The 19,917-nt window shown below is 37.2% G+C and overlaps 1 protein-coding gene across 1 annotated transcript in view; it reads right to left on the reverse strand.

Annotated features, from left to right (window-relative positions):
- LOC109088470 (A disintegrin and metalloproteinase with thrombospondin motifs 20-like) overlaps positions 1–14,259 on the reverse strand; it is a 116,214-nt gene extending 101,955 nt beyond the window's left edge. The window contains exons 1-3 of the mRNA XM_042752788.1: positions 14,096–14,259; positions 5,833–6,175; positions 4,394–4,737 (exon numbers count right to left, since the gene is read on the reverse strand). Coding sequence (XP_042608722.1) covers positions 4,394–4,737; positions 5,833–5,926 — 438 coding nt within the window. The 5' untranslated portion in view covers positions 5,927–6,175; positions 14,096–14,259. The remainder of the gene's footprint in view (positions 1–4,393; positions 4,738–5,832; positions 6,176–14,095) is intronic.
- Positions 14,260–19,917: the final 5,658 nt, after the last annotated feature.

A 19,917-nucleotide genomic window follows, 5' to 3' on the forward strand; every position in this document is an offset into this window, starting at 1 on the left:
CTCGATGACGACCTCCTGACCTCATCAGAGACTAAACGAGGAGCGCCTCTTTCAGCGGCCCGCCGCCCTGCGGCTACATTTACAGCCGGCGCTGACCACCTCCCACCACCTGAGATAACTAATTAACAGATGACCACATGCAAACGGGTCAGGAGCACATCCTCAACAACAGCACAACAAAAGACTGCTTCGCCCCGAGGGCCATAAACAAGAGCGCAGAGCCACGGGAGGGTTAAACCAGTTAGGACGTTGAGCAAACAAACTATATTTGAAAGACTAGATGGTGTTGGACAGCTGGGTGTCATATTTACCAAATCACATTCATTCATTCTGTCTCACACGAGTCGATTCTCCCGTCGAAAATAGCTAGCAGGGTACTTTAAACACCTGCTCATGCTTCAGGCACGTTTCCCATCAAAACTAGAAAAGAATAACTTCAGTAAACCAAATCCTTATCTTCACAAGAGCAACTAATCCTGGATTCTTACCAAGTTTCCTGCTAGTAAAAACTTGTAATTAAAAGCTGGAAATGCTATGACTGATCCCAGTTAACCGCTTAACTTCTAGTTATATTCTGTAACATTACAAAAAAAAAAAAAAAATGGAACAGTTAGCAACCTTCTCCATGCTACTAGTTACTTAACAGTTGAGTTCTTTAACCAATAACCCTGTTTTTATACTCACTAATCCAATCTACTCGTTTCATTTCTCCTTTCTAAAATAACTAGCAAGTTGGATTAAATATGCATTTCCCATTACAAAAAGAGATGAATAACTCAAAAAAAAAAAAAAAAAAAAAAAAAAAAATCAAACCTAGAAAGAACTAATCTTTGAACTAATCGAGGAACTTGTAACAAGAAGTTAGAACTTAACTTCTAGTTATTTGCTGTGACATTACAAAACAACAAACCAAATTGGAACAGTTCACAACTACTAGTTAGTAGTTAACCAGCTCAGATCTTTAACCAATAGGCTTACCCTGTGTTTATAGTCACTAATCAAATCCATTTGACTCATTTCTCCCATCTAACATAACTAGCAGAATAGTTTCAAAATCCGTTTCCCATCAAAACTCGGGATGAATAACTCAACTAAACCACATCCTAACCTTCGCAGAAGGAACTAATCTTGTTGAAATTGTCCTAATTACGAGTTCCCCGCTAGTAAAAACCACAAGTAATTACAAGTTGGAAACACTCACACTAATCCCAGTTAACCACTGTGACATTACAAAAAACAACCATAATAGAGCAGTTAGCAACCACTACACATTACCAGTCACCAGTCCAGGGCTCACATTTAAAACTCTCTGTAGATTTCATCCTAAAAGTGTACGTATGCACAAAAGTTTTCGGATTTATAAAACCATGCATATGCCAGAACCTGCGCAAAAATCCCTTTATAAATCCCAGTCGGGGAAGATTGTGCTCACGTGCATCTCCACCCCGACTCCTCCCTGAAATAACCATATATGGAGCTTACAACACCTAGTTTTACTATGCATAACCTCATCTGCATATTATTTCCATGCATATTCCCATCCACGTGACACCATATTGAACACCGTCAGAGGTACATTAAGGAAATATGAGATACGGACTAAATGCCATTTGTGCCATACACATTAATTTTTATTGCTAAAAATTATCCACTATCCTTGTTATGTTTTACAATAAACATATATAAAAATATCAATAAAAACAAATATTTTAGAATAGAGTTGATCTCATTCTTTAACACTGGTCAAATAGTATCTCAATTGTTTTGAACAATTCAAATCAAATTAAATTTATGCGGTTTTGCTGATAATGTGAACATAAGGTGAACATCTATTTTTAGTGGAAACAAATAGGCTAGGACTATTGAGTGTAAATACAATTATCTGACTGGGAAAGAAATGAAAAAAGGAAATGTGCAAATCTTAACGTTTTCTTCAAGTTGTATCCTTCAAATACAGTGGTATTTTTCATAATGTTGTGGAGATGCCTTCACACGACATCAACACCTCCGTGCAGCTGTGATAGTACAGTAAGCTATTACCACTGTACCTATTCAAACCAGAGAATGGACCGTTCGACCACCGAATCCAGCAGTGCCCCCATAATATCAAAGTGCGCATAACTGACCATTGATCTCGCTAAAAATATCATGAGATCTGCAGTTTAGTTTAAATATGAATTATTGTGCACCTATAGCACTCCTCGCTGTCATTAAATCAGGAAAAGTGATTGAGCGCATCCACTATATGTCTAAGTTCATATAACCTGTTTTTTGTTTAATTTCTGCATAATGACTTTTTGTAATTTCAGTGCTTATCTCCATTAATGTGCATGGAATATTTAAGGTAAATGTGTGCATCGCCATGAAAACAGTTTAAAATCGTTGTTTACTTCATTACTTTTCTCAATCCAGGAAAAAGAGTTTGTACGCATGGTCAAGAATATCTATTTTTTATAACTCCAGATATGTGGGTGGAAAATTGCTTGTGCATATTTATATGCACATTTTTTGCGTACTCAACATTTATAAATGAGACCCCAGATATTTAATCATTAAACCTTCTAGTCAACTAGTTAACATTTCTCCCATCTAAAACAGCTAGCATTGCAGTTAAAACATCTGTTCATGCCTCAGGCACCTTTTCCATCAAAGCTAGAGAAGATCAACTCAACTAAACCAGAAAAAAACAACTCAAAACCAAAGCCGAACTACTCATGTTGAATTCATGTCAGAATTATAAGTTTCCTCCTGCTACTAAAAATGTGTAATTACCAGTTTGAAATGCTCTGGTTAATCCCACTTTACCACTGAACTTCCAGTTATCTGTGATATCACAAAAAACAACCAGTTTGGAAAAGTTAGCAACCTTCTATATGTTACCAGTTTGGATCTTTAACCACTAAACTCTCTGTTTATACTAACTAGCCCATGACACCCTACTTATTTCTGCCATTTATAACAACTTGCTTGTCCACTTATGCTTCAGGCATGTTTTCCATCAAAACTAGAGAAAAACAACTTAACTAAACCAAAGCCTAAACTAGTCCTGCACCTGCAGGGTCACATCTTTGTTCAACTCATAACTACATCAGGTGACGCTCCGAATAATCCCAGTTAACCACTGTCACGTCACAAAAACAACCAAAATGAAACTGTTAGAAAACACTAAACATTACCAGCCCACATCTTTAACAAATAAACCCTGTTTATACTCATTAGTCCAGTCCACTCAAGTCATTTTTCCCATCTAAAATAACTAGGCTAGTAGTTTAAACATTGTGCACAGGCATCTAAAACTCGTGCAACAGACATGTTTCCAGTCAACCCTTCTGTGGGAAGACTAGAGAACAACTCAGCTAAACCAAAGCCTAAACTTCACAGAATTAACTAATCCTACGTTCATTATCCTAATTATGAGTTTCCCTGTAGCACAACCGCTCATGTCAGGTAGACCTTGTAGTTACAAGCTGCAAATCCCAGTTAACCACTGTGACATTAAACACTGTCTTTAAACTCACTAGTCCAATCAATTTAAGGAGAATAACTCAACTAAACCAAAGCCTAATCTTCACAGAAAGAACTAGTCCTGCGTTCATCTCAGAATTACCCTAATTATGAGTTTCCTGCTAGTAAAAACCACTGATGTCTTTGTTGAACTCGTAATTACATGATGGAAACAGTCTGACTAATCCCAGTTAACCACTGTGATGTCCCACAAACCAACCAAAATGGAACAGTTAACAAGCACCACACATTACTGGTTACCACTAATACAGTGTTCGAGTAGAACAGAGGAGAATAACTCAACTAAACTGAAGCCTAATCCAGCATTCATGTCAGAATTACAATAATAATGCATGTCCCGCTAGTAAAACCACTCATGACTTAGTACATTACAACCATTAATGCTTTGACTTCCCAAAAACTACCAGTGTTGGGGGTGACACAATACAAGTAGCACAAGTTACGTGATCAGATTACTTTTCCAGTAACTAGTAAAGCTACACATTACTTTTAAAATTACAATGAAAGTTACTTTTTCAAAATAGTAACCCAAGTTACCTTGTTTTCGCATTTATTTACTGACAGCTCTTCTGCTTATTAATTTCATATTTTGTGTGATGTTCGGGCCCAACAGTTGCCACAAATATAACTTTTGGGTTTTTTGTTATTATAAAACAAATAGGCAAGCCCAGCCCAGGTAACAAAAGGTAACACAAAAGTAATGTAATGGATTACTTTCCATAAAACGTAACACAATTAGTTACTTTTTCATGGAGTAACGCAATATTGTAATGGATTACTTTTAAAAGTTAACTGAAAACTACCAAGAATGGAAGCAGCTTCACCAGTTACCAGTCCAGATCTTGAACCAGCACACTCTTATACTCACTAGTCCAGTGCAGAGGCTAAAGACGGCGTGGTGTTCCTTGCGATCGTTGACATGTCCTCTGAAGAAACAGTGGCGCAGGTCTGCGGTGTCTCCACGCTTCTCTTCCTCTCCCAGATGAAGCACCGTGTAAGACGGAGCAATGAATCCAGAATCAGCCGTGAGATTCAGTTGAAACGCCTGACCGAACGCCTCAAACCGGTAATGAGCCCTCGAACCCGAGACCTCCACGTCAGCGCTGCGCCTCCTCCTGCGGTAATGCAGCCGGTGCGGGAACGACTCTCCAAAATCATTCAAGCGCACCGGGGTGATGATCTCATACGCTGACAGCTGCCTGATGAAGCTCTCTGAAATCACATGAAGTGTTGGAGACGTTTCAGATATTTCATATCAAATCAGATACTATATGTGTCCCTGGAGCACAAAAGCAGTCATAAGTAGCACAGGTATATTTGTAGCAATACACAAAATTTTTATGGATTGGTATTGATTATTAATTTTTCTTTTATGCCAAAAATCATTAGGATATTAAGTAAAGATCATGTTCCATGAAGATATTTAGTAAGTTTCCTACTGTAAATATATCAAAACTTAATTTTTGATTAGTAATATGCATTGCTAAGAACTTCATTTGAACAACTTTAAAGATGATTTTCTGAATATTTAAATTTGTTTGCACCCTCAGATTCTAGATTTTCAAATAGTTGTTTCTCAGACGAATATGACAAACCATACATCAATGGAAAGATTATTTATTCAGCTTTCAGATGATGCATAAATCTCAACTTCAAAAAGTTGACCATCATGACTGGTTTTGTGGTGCAGGGTCACAAATACAGGCCACTCTTCTAAATGCGTGAATGTGATTCATCAGATCAGCTGGTGTTTTGGTGAGTTTTAGTAAATGTATAGAGTCAGTTCTCCTCAGGTTCCTCACGCAGGTGCAGAGGTGTGGAGAATCACATCAACTACCAACATCATCCACTAGCTAACCACAAACACTGAAAAACCACATAAACCACATCAAACATACAAACTTCTCTCTGTAAGAAGTGTGTTCATGCATCTTTCTTATGATAAATTCCACTTGCTTTGAAATGTATCATCCAATGCAATGACATGCAAAATGTAATTTAAGTTTCTAGATTCATTTTGGCCACTGTATATAAGCTAAACACTATAGAGGTGCTTAATACACTCCGTACAGTTTCCAACCTTAGTGTCATTTAAAGTGACAACATGAAGAATGCAAAGCACACACATTTACACAATATATAATTCATTTAAACATAACGCTAGTCTGTTTGTATGCAAAACAGTCATAGAATGTCATAGAAACTAAAGCAAACTTCCAAAAGCGTGTATATAAGCTAATCGTTATGGTGCAGATGAGACTGACCGGTGTCTAGTCCGGCTTGTGGTGTATTTTGTGCGTGTCTTACCTTGTTTGTGGTGGAGTTTGTACGTTTGTGCGGTGCGTAAAAGCGCAGAGAGGTGCCACACGAGACCCAGCAGCCGGAGCGCAGGAGCCCGCATGATTCCCCGGCGCTCTGCCTCTCGCTCTCCGCCGCTCCTCTCTTCGGTTCTCCGGGGCTGGAGCGTCTCTACCGGCTCTCCTCCTTCAGCTGCAGCTCCTCCGATCCGCCGTCATGCCGTTAGAACACCCGCTCAGACCCGCTCATGTCGCGCACGGAGCCGCGGCTCTCTGTGCTCAATGTGTGCGCGCCGCACGGATCGGTGCCAACGGGCTTTTTTTCGTTCCTTGGCTCTCCATAGGACACCCCCCTAAACACACACACACTCACATCAGAGGCTGAGGCTCTTGGCACGCCCCCTACTCTAGTTCAGACTCCAAAGTCGACCACTGAATCACTTCACATCACATCAAGAGTTTATTTCACTGAAGCACAACAAAACCTGTAGCAGTGACCGCTGACAGTGAGCTGTCATTTACACACACACACACACACACACACACACACACACACACACAAAATTAGGTGTTAAAGTTACTAGCTGCACTACTTTTCTTGGTTAGTAAACAGATAAAAAGAGATAAAAAAAATACAATGAATAATAACATCAATTATACTTATATTTTAAGAATCACATTTTGCATTAAGAAAATAATCTGTTTTTGCAGTAAATGTAGGTTTTATTAATTTGCATTTTGCTGTACACCTAAAGATGGATGTATGACCAATAGATAGGATGATAAAATGATAGATAGATAGATAGATAGATAGATAGATAGATAGATAGATAGATAGATAGATAGATAGATAGATAGATAGATAGATAGATAGATAGATAGATAGATAGATAGATAGATAGATAGATAGATCAAAACTGAGAGAAAATCATGAGATGAAAACACTTTAATTCATCATTAATGAAGTGATTCTGTCAGAATGATTCATGTCAGCGCAGTAAAACACTGATGACTGTTTTATCTTTTTCCTGTGAACGTAAAGTTGCAGTTAAAGGTTGTAAAGATTGCAGCACCTTCATTCTTCTGAGCTGTAAAGCATTTTATGAGAGGAAAGAGTCATGAGATTATATGAGATGCATCCCAATGAGAAGTAAAAACGTCATTCATTTCTCTGGGAAACTGATTTTTAACAGTACTTGATAAAATGTTAAAGACAGAGGTGTTGTGAGTGCTGAGGTTATTAATCAGTGGCCTACCCTTTTGTTGAAAAATCTGTTAATTAATTTTTTTTTAATAGTGTTTAATAGGGTGCATTATTCCTACCCACTTTTTCAGTGGCGCTGGTTATGTAAGTTCCATTTATTTTTCTCATCGAAAGTTTTAAAAAGTCTTGGTTAAAATGCTAAAAGCTACAAACCAAAGCAACCATCCGAGGAGAAACACAACATTACAAACTTTCATTTGAAGCAGAAAACTACTTGAAAATCAAACAAAAATAGACAAAGATAGGAGACTCTCTCTCTCTCTCTCTCTCTCTCTCTCTCTCTCTCTCTCTCTCTCTCTCTCTCTATCTCTCTCTATATATATATATATATATATATATTAAAATTAAAATTCAAAATTGCTTTATTGGTATGACTGTAAATGATAAAATATTACCAAAGCTTAGTATACATGTACAAAAAGATAATAATAATAATATAATACCAATAACAATAATTAAATGAACATCACAGTAATAGAATGGAATATATATATATATATATATATATGAATTATTAGAATTATATATATATATATATATATATATTAGGGCTGTCAGTTGATTCAATTCAAATCTAATTAATTAATCTTATATAATCATAAACTTAATTTGGCTGCGTAAAACACCCCCAAAAGATCATGTAAAGCTATTATTGTGTTAAATGTTTAGGCTACAATGGTCTAACATAAAATACTGAACATAAAAGAAGATAATTCGAGAAACATCTCAGTATTTTTTGTTTCATACAATGAAAGTCACTAGTGACCAAAACAGCTTAGTTACCAACAGTCTTCAAAATTCCTTCTTTTATGTTGTGCAAAAGAAATTAAGTCATACAGGTTTTAAACAACATGAGGGTGAGAAAATGATGACAAAATTATTATTATTATTTTTTTAATAAATGAAATGATACGCTAAAGAAGAAACTAAAACTACCAGCAGATGGCGGTAAAATGTCTTTATGAGTCGATTCGTTCAAACGGGTGATTCATTCAGGAATTCTGGAACGGCTCTCTCTTTGAATCATTGGTTCACACGATTCGTTCTAAACGCGGATTCATCAAACACCGCTGTGCTGCTCGGAGACACGCAACAATTCTGCTGTGGCTTTATAGGTAGTATTTTCAATGGCAAAATTAAAAAAATAAATAAAATAAAACAATATTGTGTTTAAATTTTGCACAGTATTTACTTCTTATTTACTGAAATGTTGTATAAAATCACATATACACTTCTGTTCTTAGTGACAAAACAGCACTCCTGTGATATTGCTCTTGATGTTGGTGTGACATCACTTATCAAATGATATAAATATGAGACAGAAACAAATACGGGGCATTTTTTTTTGCCTCAATATCTTGAATTTTAAGTGCATAACTGCATTTATGGAGTTGTTATCCTGCATTATATTTGTCAACTGTATGAAATGTAAGATGAAGTACAGGTCTGGGGGCGGGGCAAGTGCGTTGAGAGTTGATTACGTCATTTGGAGGGCTTCACAAGAGTGGGCGGAGCTAAAATCTCAATACACTTAGCTCACTGCGACTCCCTGATTGGTGGATTTTTCTGGACTGCATCATGGGAAATGTAGTTTTTTTTTTTTTAAACAAATTCCTCTATTAAAGACAATTATTAAAAAATAAGTTGAAGTAATGCAAGAGATGGGATCAACAGAAACATATAAGGTTGATTAACAATCTCAGAGCTCACAAGAGATCTGTCTTTAATGGTTTAGTTATTATTAAAAATCAGTTTCCCAATATAGAAAACGAATGGTGATTTTGCTTGAAAAACTACATTACCCATGATGCTGTACAGAAAATGCCACCAATCAGAGAGTCATGGTGAGCAAAAGAGATGTTTGGCTCCTCCCACTCCCATGAAGCACCACAAATGATATTGGTCTCAAAATGCTACCAAAATACTTAAATATTTGTAAATATATATGCCTAATTTTTCAATAAACTTTTTTTCTATAGACACAATTAACAATTTTAAATGAATGGTTTTACATTTCACCTTACTTTTTAATTCAGTGAAGTCATTTGCAGTGCTTTATGGGATTGTAGTTCTTTCCCTCCCTTAAACCATTAAGCTCATAGCTGGTTGGTTTGGATCACGGCTTAGTTCACAGTTTTTTAACCAAGACTTTTAAACATCCTTATGGGAAAAATGAATGGGAAAAAACACTTCCGGAACCAGCACCACTGAAAAAGTGGCCTCAAGAAGCTGTCACTGATCGTTACTGATTGCGATGGACTGCATCGTGTCGCTGGATTTTATCTGATGTTCAACGCACATTGTCTTCATCGTCTAAAGTCTCTGATTGACTCACAATGGCTGCCGCTCACATGTTGTGGTACGCTGAAACACTCGCAAGCTTCCAACACTCTCACTTGACCTTTGACCCCCCGAGTGACCTGTGGGTGGCCCCCAGCAGGATCTTAGGAAACCATTCGGGGTCTGTTAGGGTTCAAGTTAAAAACCCAAACTTCAATTCAGCCTAAAGTCATAAAATATTCATGAAAGTTATGTGAAAGAGCAATTGATGGAGGTCAAAGCCACTTTTAAAAATAATCTTTCCAAAAACAATTTTTGGTTCCCTAAAGAACCTTTCAGTGAACAGTTCTTAAAAGAACCATTTTTCTTAGTCTGTAGAACATTTTAATCATTTAAAGAAACTTTTTCCAGTCTAAAAAACCTTGTAAGGTTCCATGGATGTTCAAGGTTCTTCATGGAACATCGATGCCAATAAAAAAAAAAACATTTATTTTTAAAAATGTATGAGTGTATGTTTCTTTTTCATATTTCTGAGAGAGAAAAAAGGGGAAAATGTAAGGGAATGTTTATGCCCACAAGCAATCTGAAAACTTGCATTCGATAGCCAAAAAGATCATCTTACACATGCATTTACAGTCCAAACTCACCATGTATCAGTAACATTTTGAAAAACGGATGGAATTGAGATTTATTGCATAAATTTGTTAAGGCAGCTTCGTTTAACACTGTGCCAGAGGAACACAATCCCGCCAAATGTTTTGTGCACGTCTGTGTGTGTCTGTTTTTTTTTTGATGTTGTGGGATATTTACTAACTATCCTGTTTTTGTTTTTTTTTGTTTTTTGCATGCTTATATGGTTTTTATAGTTTAAAGTAATATTTTGAGTAAGTTTTTATTTTTTATATTTTCTGTTTTCATTTTAATTTTAAAGTTACTTTTGTTGTAATATTTAGTAGGTTTTTTTATATCTTTATGTTTTTACATTGTTTTGTAATTTATTAGTTTTAGTTAAGTAGATAAAATGTGCCTTTGCAACTAGTTGAAATAAAAAGTAATTTTGTGTGTGTGTGTGTGTATAGGGTGCCTCAGGGCTCAGTCCTTGGACCACTTCTCTTCTCTGTCTACATGGCATCATTAGGTTCTGTCATTCAGAAACATGGCTTTTCATATCACTGCTATGCTGATGACACTCAACTCTACCTCTCTTTCCATCCTGATGATCCGACGGTAGCTTCTCGCATCTCAGCTTGTCTAACAGACATTTCTTGCTGGATGAAGGACCATCACCTTCAACTCAACCTTGTCAAGACAGAACTGCCTGCGGTTCCAGCAAACCCATCGTTTCATCACAATTTCACCATCCAGATAGGCACATCAACCATAACTCCTTCAAAAACAGCCAGAAACCTTGGAGTTATGACTGATAATCAGCTGACTTTCTCAGAACACATTGCTAAAACTGTCCAGTCCTGCAGATTTGCTTTATTCAACATCAAGAAGATCAGGCCCTTTCTTTCAGAACATGCTGCACAACTCCTTGTTCAAGCTCTTGTTCTGTTCAGGCTGGACTATTGCAACGCTCTCTTGGCAGGTCTTCCAGCCAGTTCTATCAAACCTTTACAATTAATCCAGAACGCGGCAGCAAGATTCATTTTTAATGAGCCAAAAAAAAAATAAATGCATGTCACACCGGTGTTTATCAATCTGCACTGGCTACCAATAGCTGCTCGCATACAATTCAAGGGGCTCTGCACCCCTTTACCTAAATTCATTACGTCAGACTTATATGCCCTCTAGAAGCTTGCGTTCTGCAAGTGAACATCGCTTTATTGTGCCATCCCAAAGAAGCACAAAGTCACTTTTACAGACTTTTAAATTAAATGTATACACATACAGTATATATGAATATATATTTTTAAATATCTACATGCATTTACATGCATATATTTTTATTCATATTATTTACAATATATTTTTCTTACAGCTATACATGCATGAGTGTGTAACATACACAGTACAGAAATAATGTACACGAAAACTTTTATTGTGAATGTGATTAATACACACACTCACACAAGCAAACAAAACAGTATTAAAAAAAGTTTTATTTTTAATTTTATTTTCAGTTAACTATAATAAAACACACCTCAGTAACCGCTAACACCACTCACACTCTCTTTAGAAAATAAAAAAACGATTGTAGTTTTTTTCCCTGCTATTTGATCTTAAGACCTTTTTTGTTGTTGTTGCAAGCCTCTCTGATCTCCTGAAACATAAGCATCTTCTTCAAGAGCTCTTCTGAGCTGAAACGCTTCAGCGCAGCTCAAAGTCACGACTGGCTGGATGTTTAAAAGCTGTCTGCGCTCGTTTACATATGGAAAGCTTTGACCCTTAGCTCAATGGCACCAGTAAATATGCGTTGTTAACATTACTGACACACCTTCCTGCTTTTTGTGTCCAATATTTAAGCTTTTGTTAATGATTGACCCCACTAAACTCTTCGGACACTGATTGTGAAATGACGCAAGGCAGCTTTGCATGATTCTGTATCCTATTATTAACCACATAAAGAGAAATGTTACATTTTTACAAACTGAATTTTGAATAAATATTGCATAAATTAGGAATTCGTTCAAATTCAGCAATTATATACATATATCGCTAACATTATATTATTATTTAAGTATTATAAAAATAAAAAAAACATCATATAGGCCTTTACATGCATCCTGAAGTCTAGCATGTCTCTATAAATAACTATTTCATACAGCATTTTTCTCTTTTAATTATAATGCATGCTTAATAATCTCATTAATTAAGAGAATACATGAAATATTATTTGTACCATTAAAAATGAATTCAGAGCTAGTGTAATTTTAGTATCACTGAAATACTATTATTAGTTTTTATTATATTTTTTATTATTTTTAGATTTTTTTCAAGATTTTCTTTTTCTTTTAATCTTAGTTAACGTTTTCTTAATTTTGTTGAGTGTAATTTTTCTTAGATTATTAGATCTCTTTCCATATTTAATTTTGAGTAAATATTAACAAAATAATTTTTTCTTTTTTTTAAGTAATAAAATATGTAAAATCTAAATCTATATATCTAGGTATCAATATCAGATATTAATTATAATAATACAAAAAAATAAAAAGAGTGGACCACTTGTAGTTTCTCAAAGACTCCACCTATTTCACTGTAACTCCCTTAAAGTCCAGCGTAATTCATTTAGAATTGTCTCTAGTCTGTCTTAACTGCACTACGATCACCTGCAGACCAGCAGAAGTGGTGTCCATATGCATCTGACGAACATCAGTGGAGGCTTTACTACTGTACGGCGTAACTAAAGACTGTGAGCGCTTCCTCTGATTTACCACCCACTGTACTGACCCTTACCCATCCTCTTGACCACTCCCAGGGTTTCAAGCCGCAGTCGTAAGAGTGATATACACCTCAAGAAACAGATCAGAGGGAAAAACGTTATCATGACGTTCACACTAACAATGAAGCTGCAAGAATGACTCAAGCTGAAAACGATGAGAAACTGACTTAGGTGTTACCAAGTTATTGTGCAGCTTTGCTTACATAATAAATGTACAATGCATTTGAGTCAAACACTCCAGAAAGACCTTCTAAAGACTCACAGTGTCTTGTCATGTTGACATTACGGTGCATAAATTGTATGCTCAACATCGAGAACTCACTCACATAGCAATGCAATATTGGACTGCATTGCTACCACATCCCAAACAACATGCTGATGGTCATTTATTACGGTTTTTCTTCTTGCAATTTTATTGGTTGTTGCACAATGTCGCTCTTTTGCTATAGTTGAAGACAGTGTGCACTACTGATCGTTATTTTTCAAGACTAAATGGTCCTGACAGTACGAACAAGAACTACAAAACAGCATCAGCAGTTGTTTTGTTGATTGAAATAAGAGCACCAAACATGATAGTCTGATTGTAGCTTTGTAAAACTTACATAAAACCAAAATATGTCAACAACTTAAAATGGCATGTCATGCAATCAATTAGTGCAATGAGTTAAGCAAAGATGCGACAGCAGTTACATTTTTAAATCAAATTACATCAGTGTAAATACTTAAGATTTTAAGATAAAGTAAAAACTACCAAAAGCAATTAATCAACAGCAACTGAATTAAGTAAAATGTTATATGAATTATGAGTTTTAAATTCAGCAATTGTGTAAACGTTTTAGCTATCTTAGTGTATTATAAAATATTAAAGCATTTGCTAATTCTCCTAAAATTATGCACACTTAATCAGCTCATTGAGAGAATACATAAAAAAAAATTGTAGCATTTAAAATTATGACCGCTTAAAATCAACTAGTAAAGACAATGAATCAAAAATACCATATATTCATACATTCTATCATTATTAAAATATATACATATAATATATAACCATTTACACTAAATAATATTCATATGTATCTATGTATATATTAGCTGTCACAAAACTCATCAAATTTCAGATTGTTTTTGAACAAACCCTATCATTTACCCCCACCCCAGAACACTTGGAGTACACAACATGGCACCAGTCTCTGATACTTTACAGCTTGATGCTGGTCGCTATTCAGTGGATGAGCATGAGGAGGACTTTCTTTAAATTTCTCTTTGTTTGTGGTCTAAAAAGGAAGTATGATATGGCATTAGAACAACACAAGAGTAAGTAAATGATGACTTTAAAATACTCACTGTGTTCTCTCAGGCGATGGTCGTTCAAATGTCCTGCTGAATGTCTTCATAGTTCTTTTGCGATTATCTTTTTCTTTATAGACATTACAGCTTGCAATCTTCACGTCCTGTTCGCATACTTCATGATATTTCCACACAGATGACATTTTGGGAAATGATTCCAATGCAGTTTGTGTGCATGGGTACACTTCTGGAACACAGATTGACCAACATATAAGAAAAAATATTCAGTTGTCAATTGCCTTTTTGTCCAGTTCCCATGATTGACCGGTGCATCTCTCATGTTCACACATGAAAACAAGTGAGCTAGACATCAAAAGTGCTGGTGTAGTGTCTTCAACTACTAGAAACATGCCTTAGAAAAGCATACTAGAAGAACATCACTAAATGCAAAACATTAAAAAGCAACAAGCTTCTGTCTCTATGCGTGACACATCGGTTTTTACTGTTCTGGAACGCAAGGCATTAGTAAACATGACCCAAGAGAGAGTTCCTGAGATTAAGCGTTTAGGATGAATTAGCTTTGGAGGCACTTAATTTAAAGTGAAAAATGCTGAACATCAGGGTCAAGTGAAAGATTTAGCCAGTCAGACAGATACTGAACAGCCTCTCTGAGCTGAGTCAGCAGGAAAATCAATCACTCCAGCCACTTTCCGAGGCCTAAAATGGAATTACGTTACTCCGCACAGTTCATCTAGCCAATGGAATGAGTTCCTGACCTGGCTGTTTGTAGGGAAAGTCACTGAGGGTTTCTCTAGCGCTTTTTTCATCTGACAGTTTCAAGCGATTGCATAAATGGCATAATTACAGCCCAGCCTCCAGACAGGTGTTCTCACCATCCCACCTGAAACCTCCATTTTCTTTGGATTAAATCCCCCTTCGTTTTCCATCCCAACTCCGATTCTCCTTAGCTTAATCCTCAAATTCCATGGCCCTTGGAATGCCGGAGCGGCCTGTCAATTGTCTTCCCATCCTTTCAGAGGTGAGTTCCCAGGCTTAGCCCTGAAGACAGATTTGCGACGCTGTCAAAACAACTATCCTGAGATCTAAACTTCCCACCCCTGTGGTCTTACTCAACATGTGGCTTTAGAAAGATTTCTGAAAGTAGATTTGTTGACAGTACGACCCTCTATTCCGATGGCCCTTCGTATCTGTCAAAGAAACACACAAAACTTAAAGAGTGAAGAGAAGTATCAGTCAATCAATCTTGGTGACCGTTCATTGGTCATATTTACTCTCGTAGAGTGTGTTGAATAACCTAGATGTGGCTAAATAAAGACGATTGTTTGCTGTTGCGTTGGTCCTAACAGGCAATGGCTTGTTGAAAGAGCCATGTGTCAATTCTGTCAGGGACTTGCTGAAGCTAATATTAAACTTTCTGTGAACTTCGCTTGAGTCGGTTTACAAGCTCTGGACACTTTGAAGAGGCCTAGGGCACTTGTATATGGCCACATAAAGCTAGTGGAACAGTTTCACACTATTTAACCTCATTGGTCAATATAGCTGACCTGTGTCTCCTAAAGCCCTGGAAACATCGGATTAGAGTAACTTTCCACAGAAGTCATGACAACCCAAGAGCGCACCATTGCCACGTCCCCTCGTGTAATCTTTGCTTCTTTCAAAGGCAAACTAGCACCAAACGTGCACAAAGCATCTACAGTATGATACCGATAGAGTTGAGTAAGTGTACACAGCCCTGTTTCCATTTTTTCTTAATTCATGTACTTTTTTACCATGTGTGCAGACAATTTGCAAAGGAATTGACTTGGACAAAACAGCCCTATGAATAACATTTTTTCAATTTGGCAATGCTGTTTTCTTTAACTGTTATAAAGTGGCTGGTGGTAGTACGGTGGTAAGATCATGCAATGGTAGAAATGTCAATAGTAGTCCAATATACCATTTATATTGGGGTAGATCAATGTATATTTCATGTTTACACCAATTTTCCAATGAATTTTACAGAATATATACAGCTTCCCAAACTGAGATTAAACAATTCTACTCAAGTTCTGGATGGTTTACAAAGTAAGGAATGTTAGGGGTGGGAGATACAGGTGCATCTCAATAAATTAGAATGTCATGGAAAAGTTCATTTATTTCAGTAATTCAACTCAAATTGTGAAACTTGTGTATTAAATAAATTCAATGCACACAGACTGAAGTAGTTTAAGTCTTTGGTTCTATAAATTGTGATGATGTTGGCTCACATTAAAAAAAAACCACCAATTCACTATCTCAACAAATTAGAATATGGTGACATTCCAATCAGCTAATCAACTCAAAACACCTTCAAAGGTTTCCTGAGTCTTCAAAATGGTCTCAGTTTGGTTCACTAGGCTACACAATCATGGGGAAGACTGCTGATCTGACAGCTGTCCAGAAGACAATCACTGACACCCTTCACAAGGAGGGTAAGCCACAAACATTCATTGCCAAAGAAGCTGGCTGTTCACAGAGTGCTGTATCCAAGCATGTTAACAGAAGGTTGAGTGGAAGGAAAAAGTGTGAAAGAAAAAGATGCAGAACCAACCGAGAGAACTGCAGCCTTATGAGGATTGTCAAGCAAAATCGATTCAAGAATTTGAGTGGACTGAGGCTGGGGTCAAGGCATCAAGAGCCACCACACACAGACATGTCAAGGAATTTGGCTACAGTTGTCGTATTCCTCTTGTTAAGACACTCCTGAACCACAGACAGTGTCAGAGGCATCTTACCTGGGCTAAAGAGAAGAAGAACTGGACTGTTGCCCAGTGGTTCAAAGTCCTCTTTTCAGATGAGAGCAAGTTTTGTATTTCATTTGGTAACCAAGGTCCTAGAGTCTGGAGGAAGGGTGGAGAAGCTCATAGTCCAAGTTGTTTGAAGTCCAGCATTAAGTTTCCACAGTTTGTGTCGATTTGGGGTGCAATGTCATCTTTTGGTGTTGGTCCATTGTGTTTTTTGAAAACCAAAATCACTGCACCCGTTTACCAAGAAATTTTGGAGCAGTTAACGCTTCCTTCTGCTGACCAGCTTTTTGAAGATGCTGACTTCATTTTCCAGCAGGATTTGGCACCTGCCCACACTGCCAATACCACCTCAGCAGGGCCACAAACTGATCATCTCAAGCTTATTTTATTTAGACTAGTATTATTTTTTTGTAATAGGGACACTGGTTACAAGAATTATGAAATTTCTATGGTAAAAGTTTTGATATCATAAAGATCTTATTTAAAGCAAAAATATCTGTATTGTGATATATATTGTTGTCGCGAAAACAAAATTACTCATGTGATATAAGATTTTGGTAATATTGCCCACACAAAGCAACTTAACCAACTACAGTGCAAACTCTCTAGGATATTTCAAGTGCCAACAGACCTGTTTGACTAAAATGCATGTTAAAGTCATTTTCTTGCTGCTGTGCTTAACTTCTCATGACTTTCCATGCTAAACACAATTTTGCATGTATATGCGCTATGTTAAAATGCTTACGTATACATGCGTGGATTCAATTAAATCTGGTAGCATGTGAAGGCAGGGCCGCTGGGGCCCCGGACATACTGCAGGCGTCCTCACCCAGCAGGCTTCAGACTCTGACGTTGCAGTTGAATGAGTCTATGCTCTCAGGTTTCAGTCTGGCTAGCAGCTGCAGTGTTCTCATGCATTGGCCTTAAAACTCACCCACTTCTTATCTAGAATCAGTTCCTTCAACTCACACAGTGACCCTGATGAAGTAAAAATGGCTTGAGATCATTTATGAGGGAATACTATCAAACTAATCTATTTCAGGTGCATTTGAGTGTCTGTTGAGAGTGATGCTAAACTCTTACATACAAGTACTGTGGCAGCAGGTTGGGTACTGAATGACCGACATATGCATACACCACAAAATTACCATGATACTTCAAGAATACCATGACATTGCAACAGTACATGTCCAAAAAAAAACAAACAAACAAACAAAAAAAACACTACCACCATGGCATCTATCAATTAGTGAAATTGCATAGTTTAAAACAGGCTTATGTGCTTTGGCATAGCAGAATCAACAGGGAATGAAGAATCCCTGGTTGAAAAAACCCCCCGCATATTTTGCTTAGGTATGTTTTGAAGCATGTAAGCTGGTTTGAGCTGGTCCTTAGTTGGTCATGAGCTGGTTTAAACTGGTCCTGAGCAGGAGCTGGTTGCTTAGGACCAGCACATGACCAGCTTATAACCAGCTTAAACCACCTCAAACCAGCTGCAATGCTTTAAAACATACCTAACCAGCATATACGTTTTTGTTTTTTTCCAACAGGGATTTGTCACCAAAAATCATTTAGGGTGACTAAATGTCCAATTCTTTCCAGGTTTCACTGGCTGTGTCTGGCCCTTGCCTTCATCAGATACTATCCTACAATGTTTTGGATCTGTGACAGCAGAAAGCTGTGCGGTGTTTTGTTTATTAACAGCTGAAAACCTTTACCCCCAAATGGCTCATGGGATGCGTTAACAGTTTAGGAGGGGGTCGGCAGAGTTTCATAGGTCTACATCAATGCATAGGATAATCTGAAAACCAATAACAACATCTTTACACAGAGCCATCCTGACTGAAAGGAGTTGAAATAAGAAATATTCTACAGCTTTCTCACAGTAGGCCAGAGTCAAAAGTTGGTTAAAATGTGTTCAGCTGTTAGTGACCACATAAAAAATGAGATCGACAAGTATTTGATGATCTAACCTGTTACTGCACCAAATTCTAGTACCAAACCACAGGACTAACTGTAGAAAAGCATGCCATTAACTAGCACACACTCGTGCACACGTTAACTATATCTAATAATGTGATTTCCACAGAGGCGAAGCAGTTTCCTTCATGATGGCTCTTCTCCTGCTGACTGGAGTGTTTCACGCAGTGCGGATTGAGAAGAGAAGGAATGTTACTTCATTCCCTAGAGGCAACAGCCGAGACAACTGCTGCTCTATTTTAACTGCAACCAAAATAACAGGTTACTGAATTGGGTGGGATTGGACTTGAGTGGCCAATCAGTGGCTAGAACAGGGGTCAGCGTCCATTAGAAGGGTCTAAGTGTCACTAATGTGAGTGAAGGACCCCAGGGCTCCATGTCAGGCATGCTAGGTTTTCCTAATTATCTGTGCTGGCTAAACATGGTTTGTCTCAGACAATCTGATCTGGCCCTGATGGTGTTAGAAGGATCAACTCATTTAGAGAGAAGGGGCTCTCAGATAGCTAAATAAAAGGCAGAATGGTGATGAAAGCATCTTTTGGGATTCTTTGTTTTAATTATCCACATCTGAAAAGCTACTGTTAATTGATTTGCACATGTAAGGTACTAAATAAGAATGTTTCACCTGTTGGTATCAATGCATGAAATGATTACGCCCATGCGGATGAGATGTTAGGCTGCAATCCCTCCACACCTGGTACTTAACTCACCAAAAACACTTCACCATAGGCCCATGTTTAAACGAAGCTCTTTCCTATTAAAATTGTGGTTAATGCAAAAAGGTCATCTTTCAAATTCTGGATGCATTTTCCTATCATGGTGGACAAAATTATTCACTCTGTTTCAAAACCCAGAGAGCTGCCTTGCCAGCTACTGTTTACATATTGGACATCTTTCCAGAAATGGCAAATAATTTGGAATGATTTTGGTGATCCTTAAACTGCTCTCAAGGTTTTGGTGGTACAGATCCCAACTGAAATGCAGAATCTTTGTTAAAGGGAAAAAACTAGGGATTTTCTCTGGAGGAAACTTTTAAAACACATCTAACCCACAAACATAAATCCCCAGGTCGTCAGGAAGATCAAATCTCGACTGTTTAGGGTAGTGAAGCAT

The sequence above is a fragment of the Cyprinus carpio genome, chromosome B25, assembly GCF_018340385.1.
Source record: "Cyprinus carpio isolate SPL01 chromosome B25, ASM1834038v1, whole genome shotgun sequence".
Taxonomy (NCBI): Eukaryota; Metazoa; Chordata; class Actinopteri; order Cypriniformes; family Cyprinidae; genus Cyprinus; species Cyprinus carpio.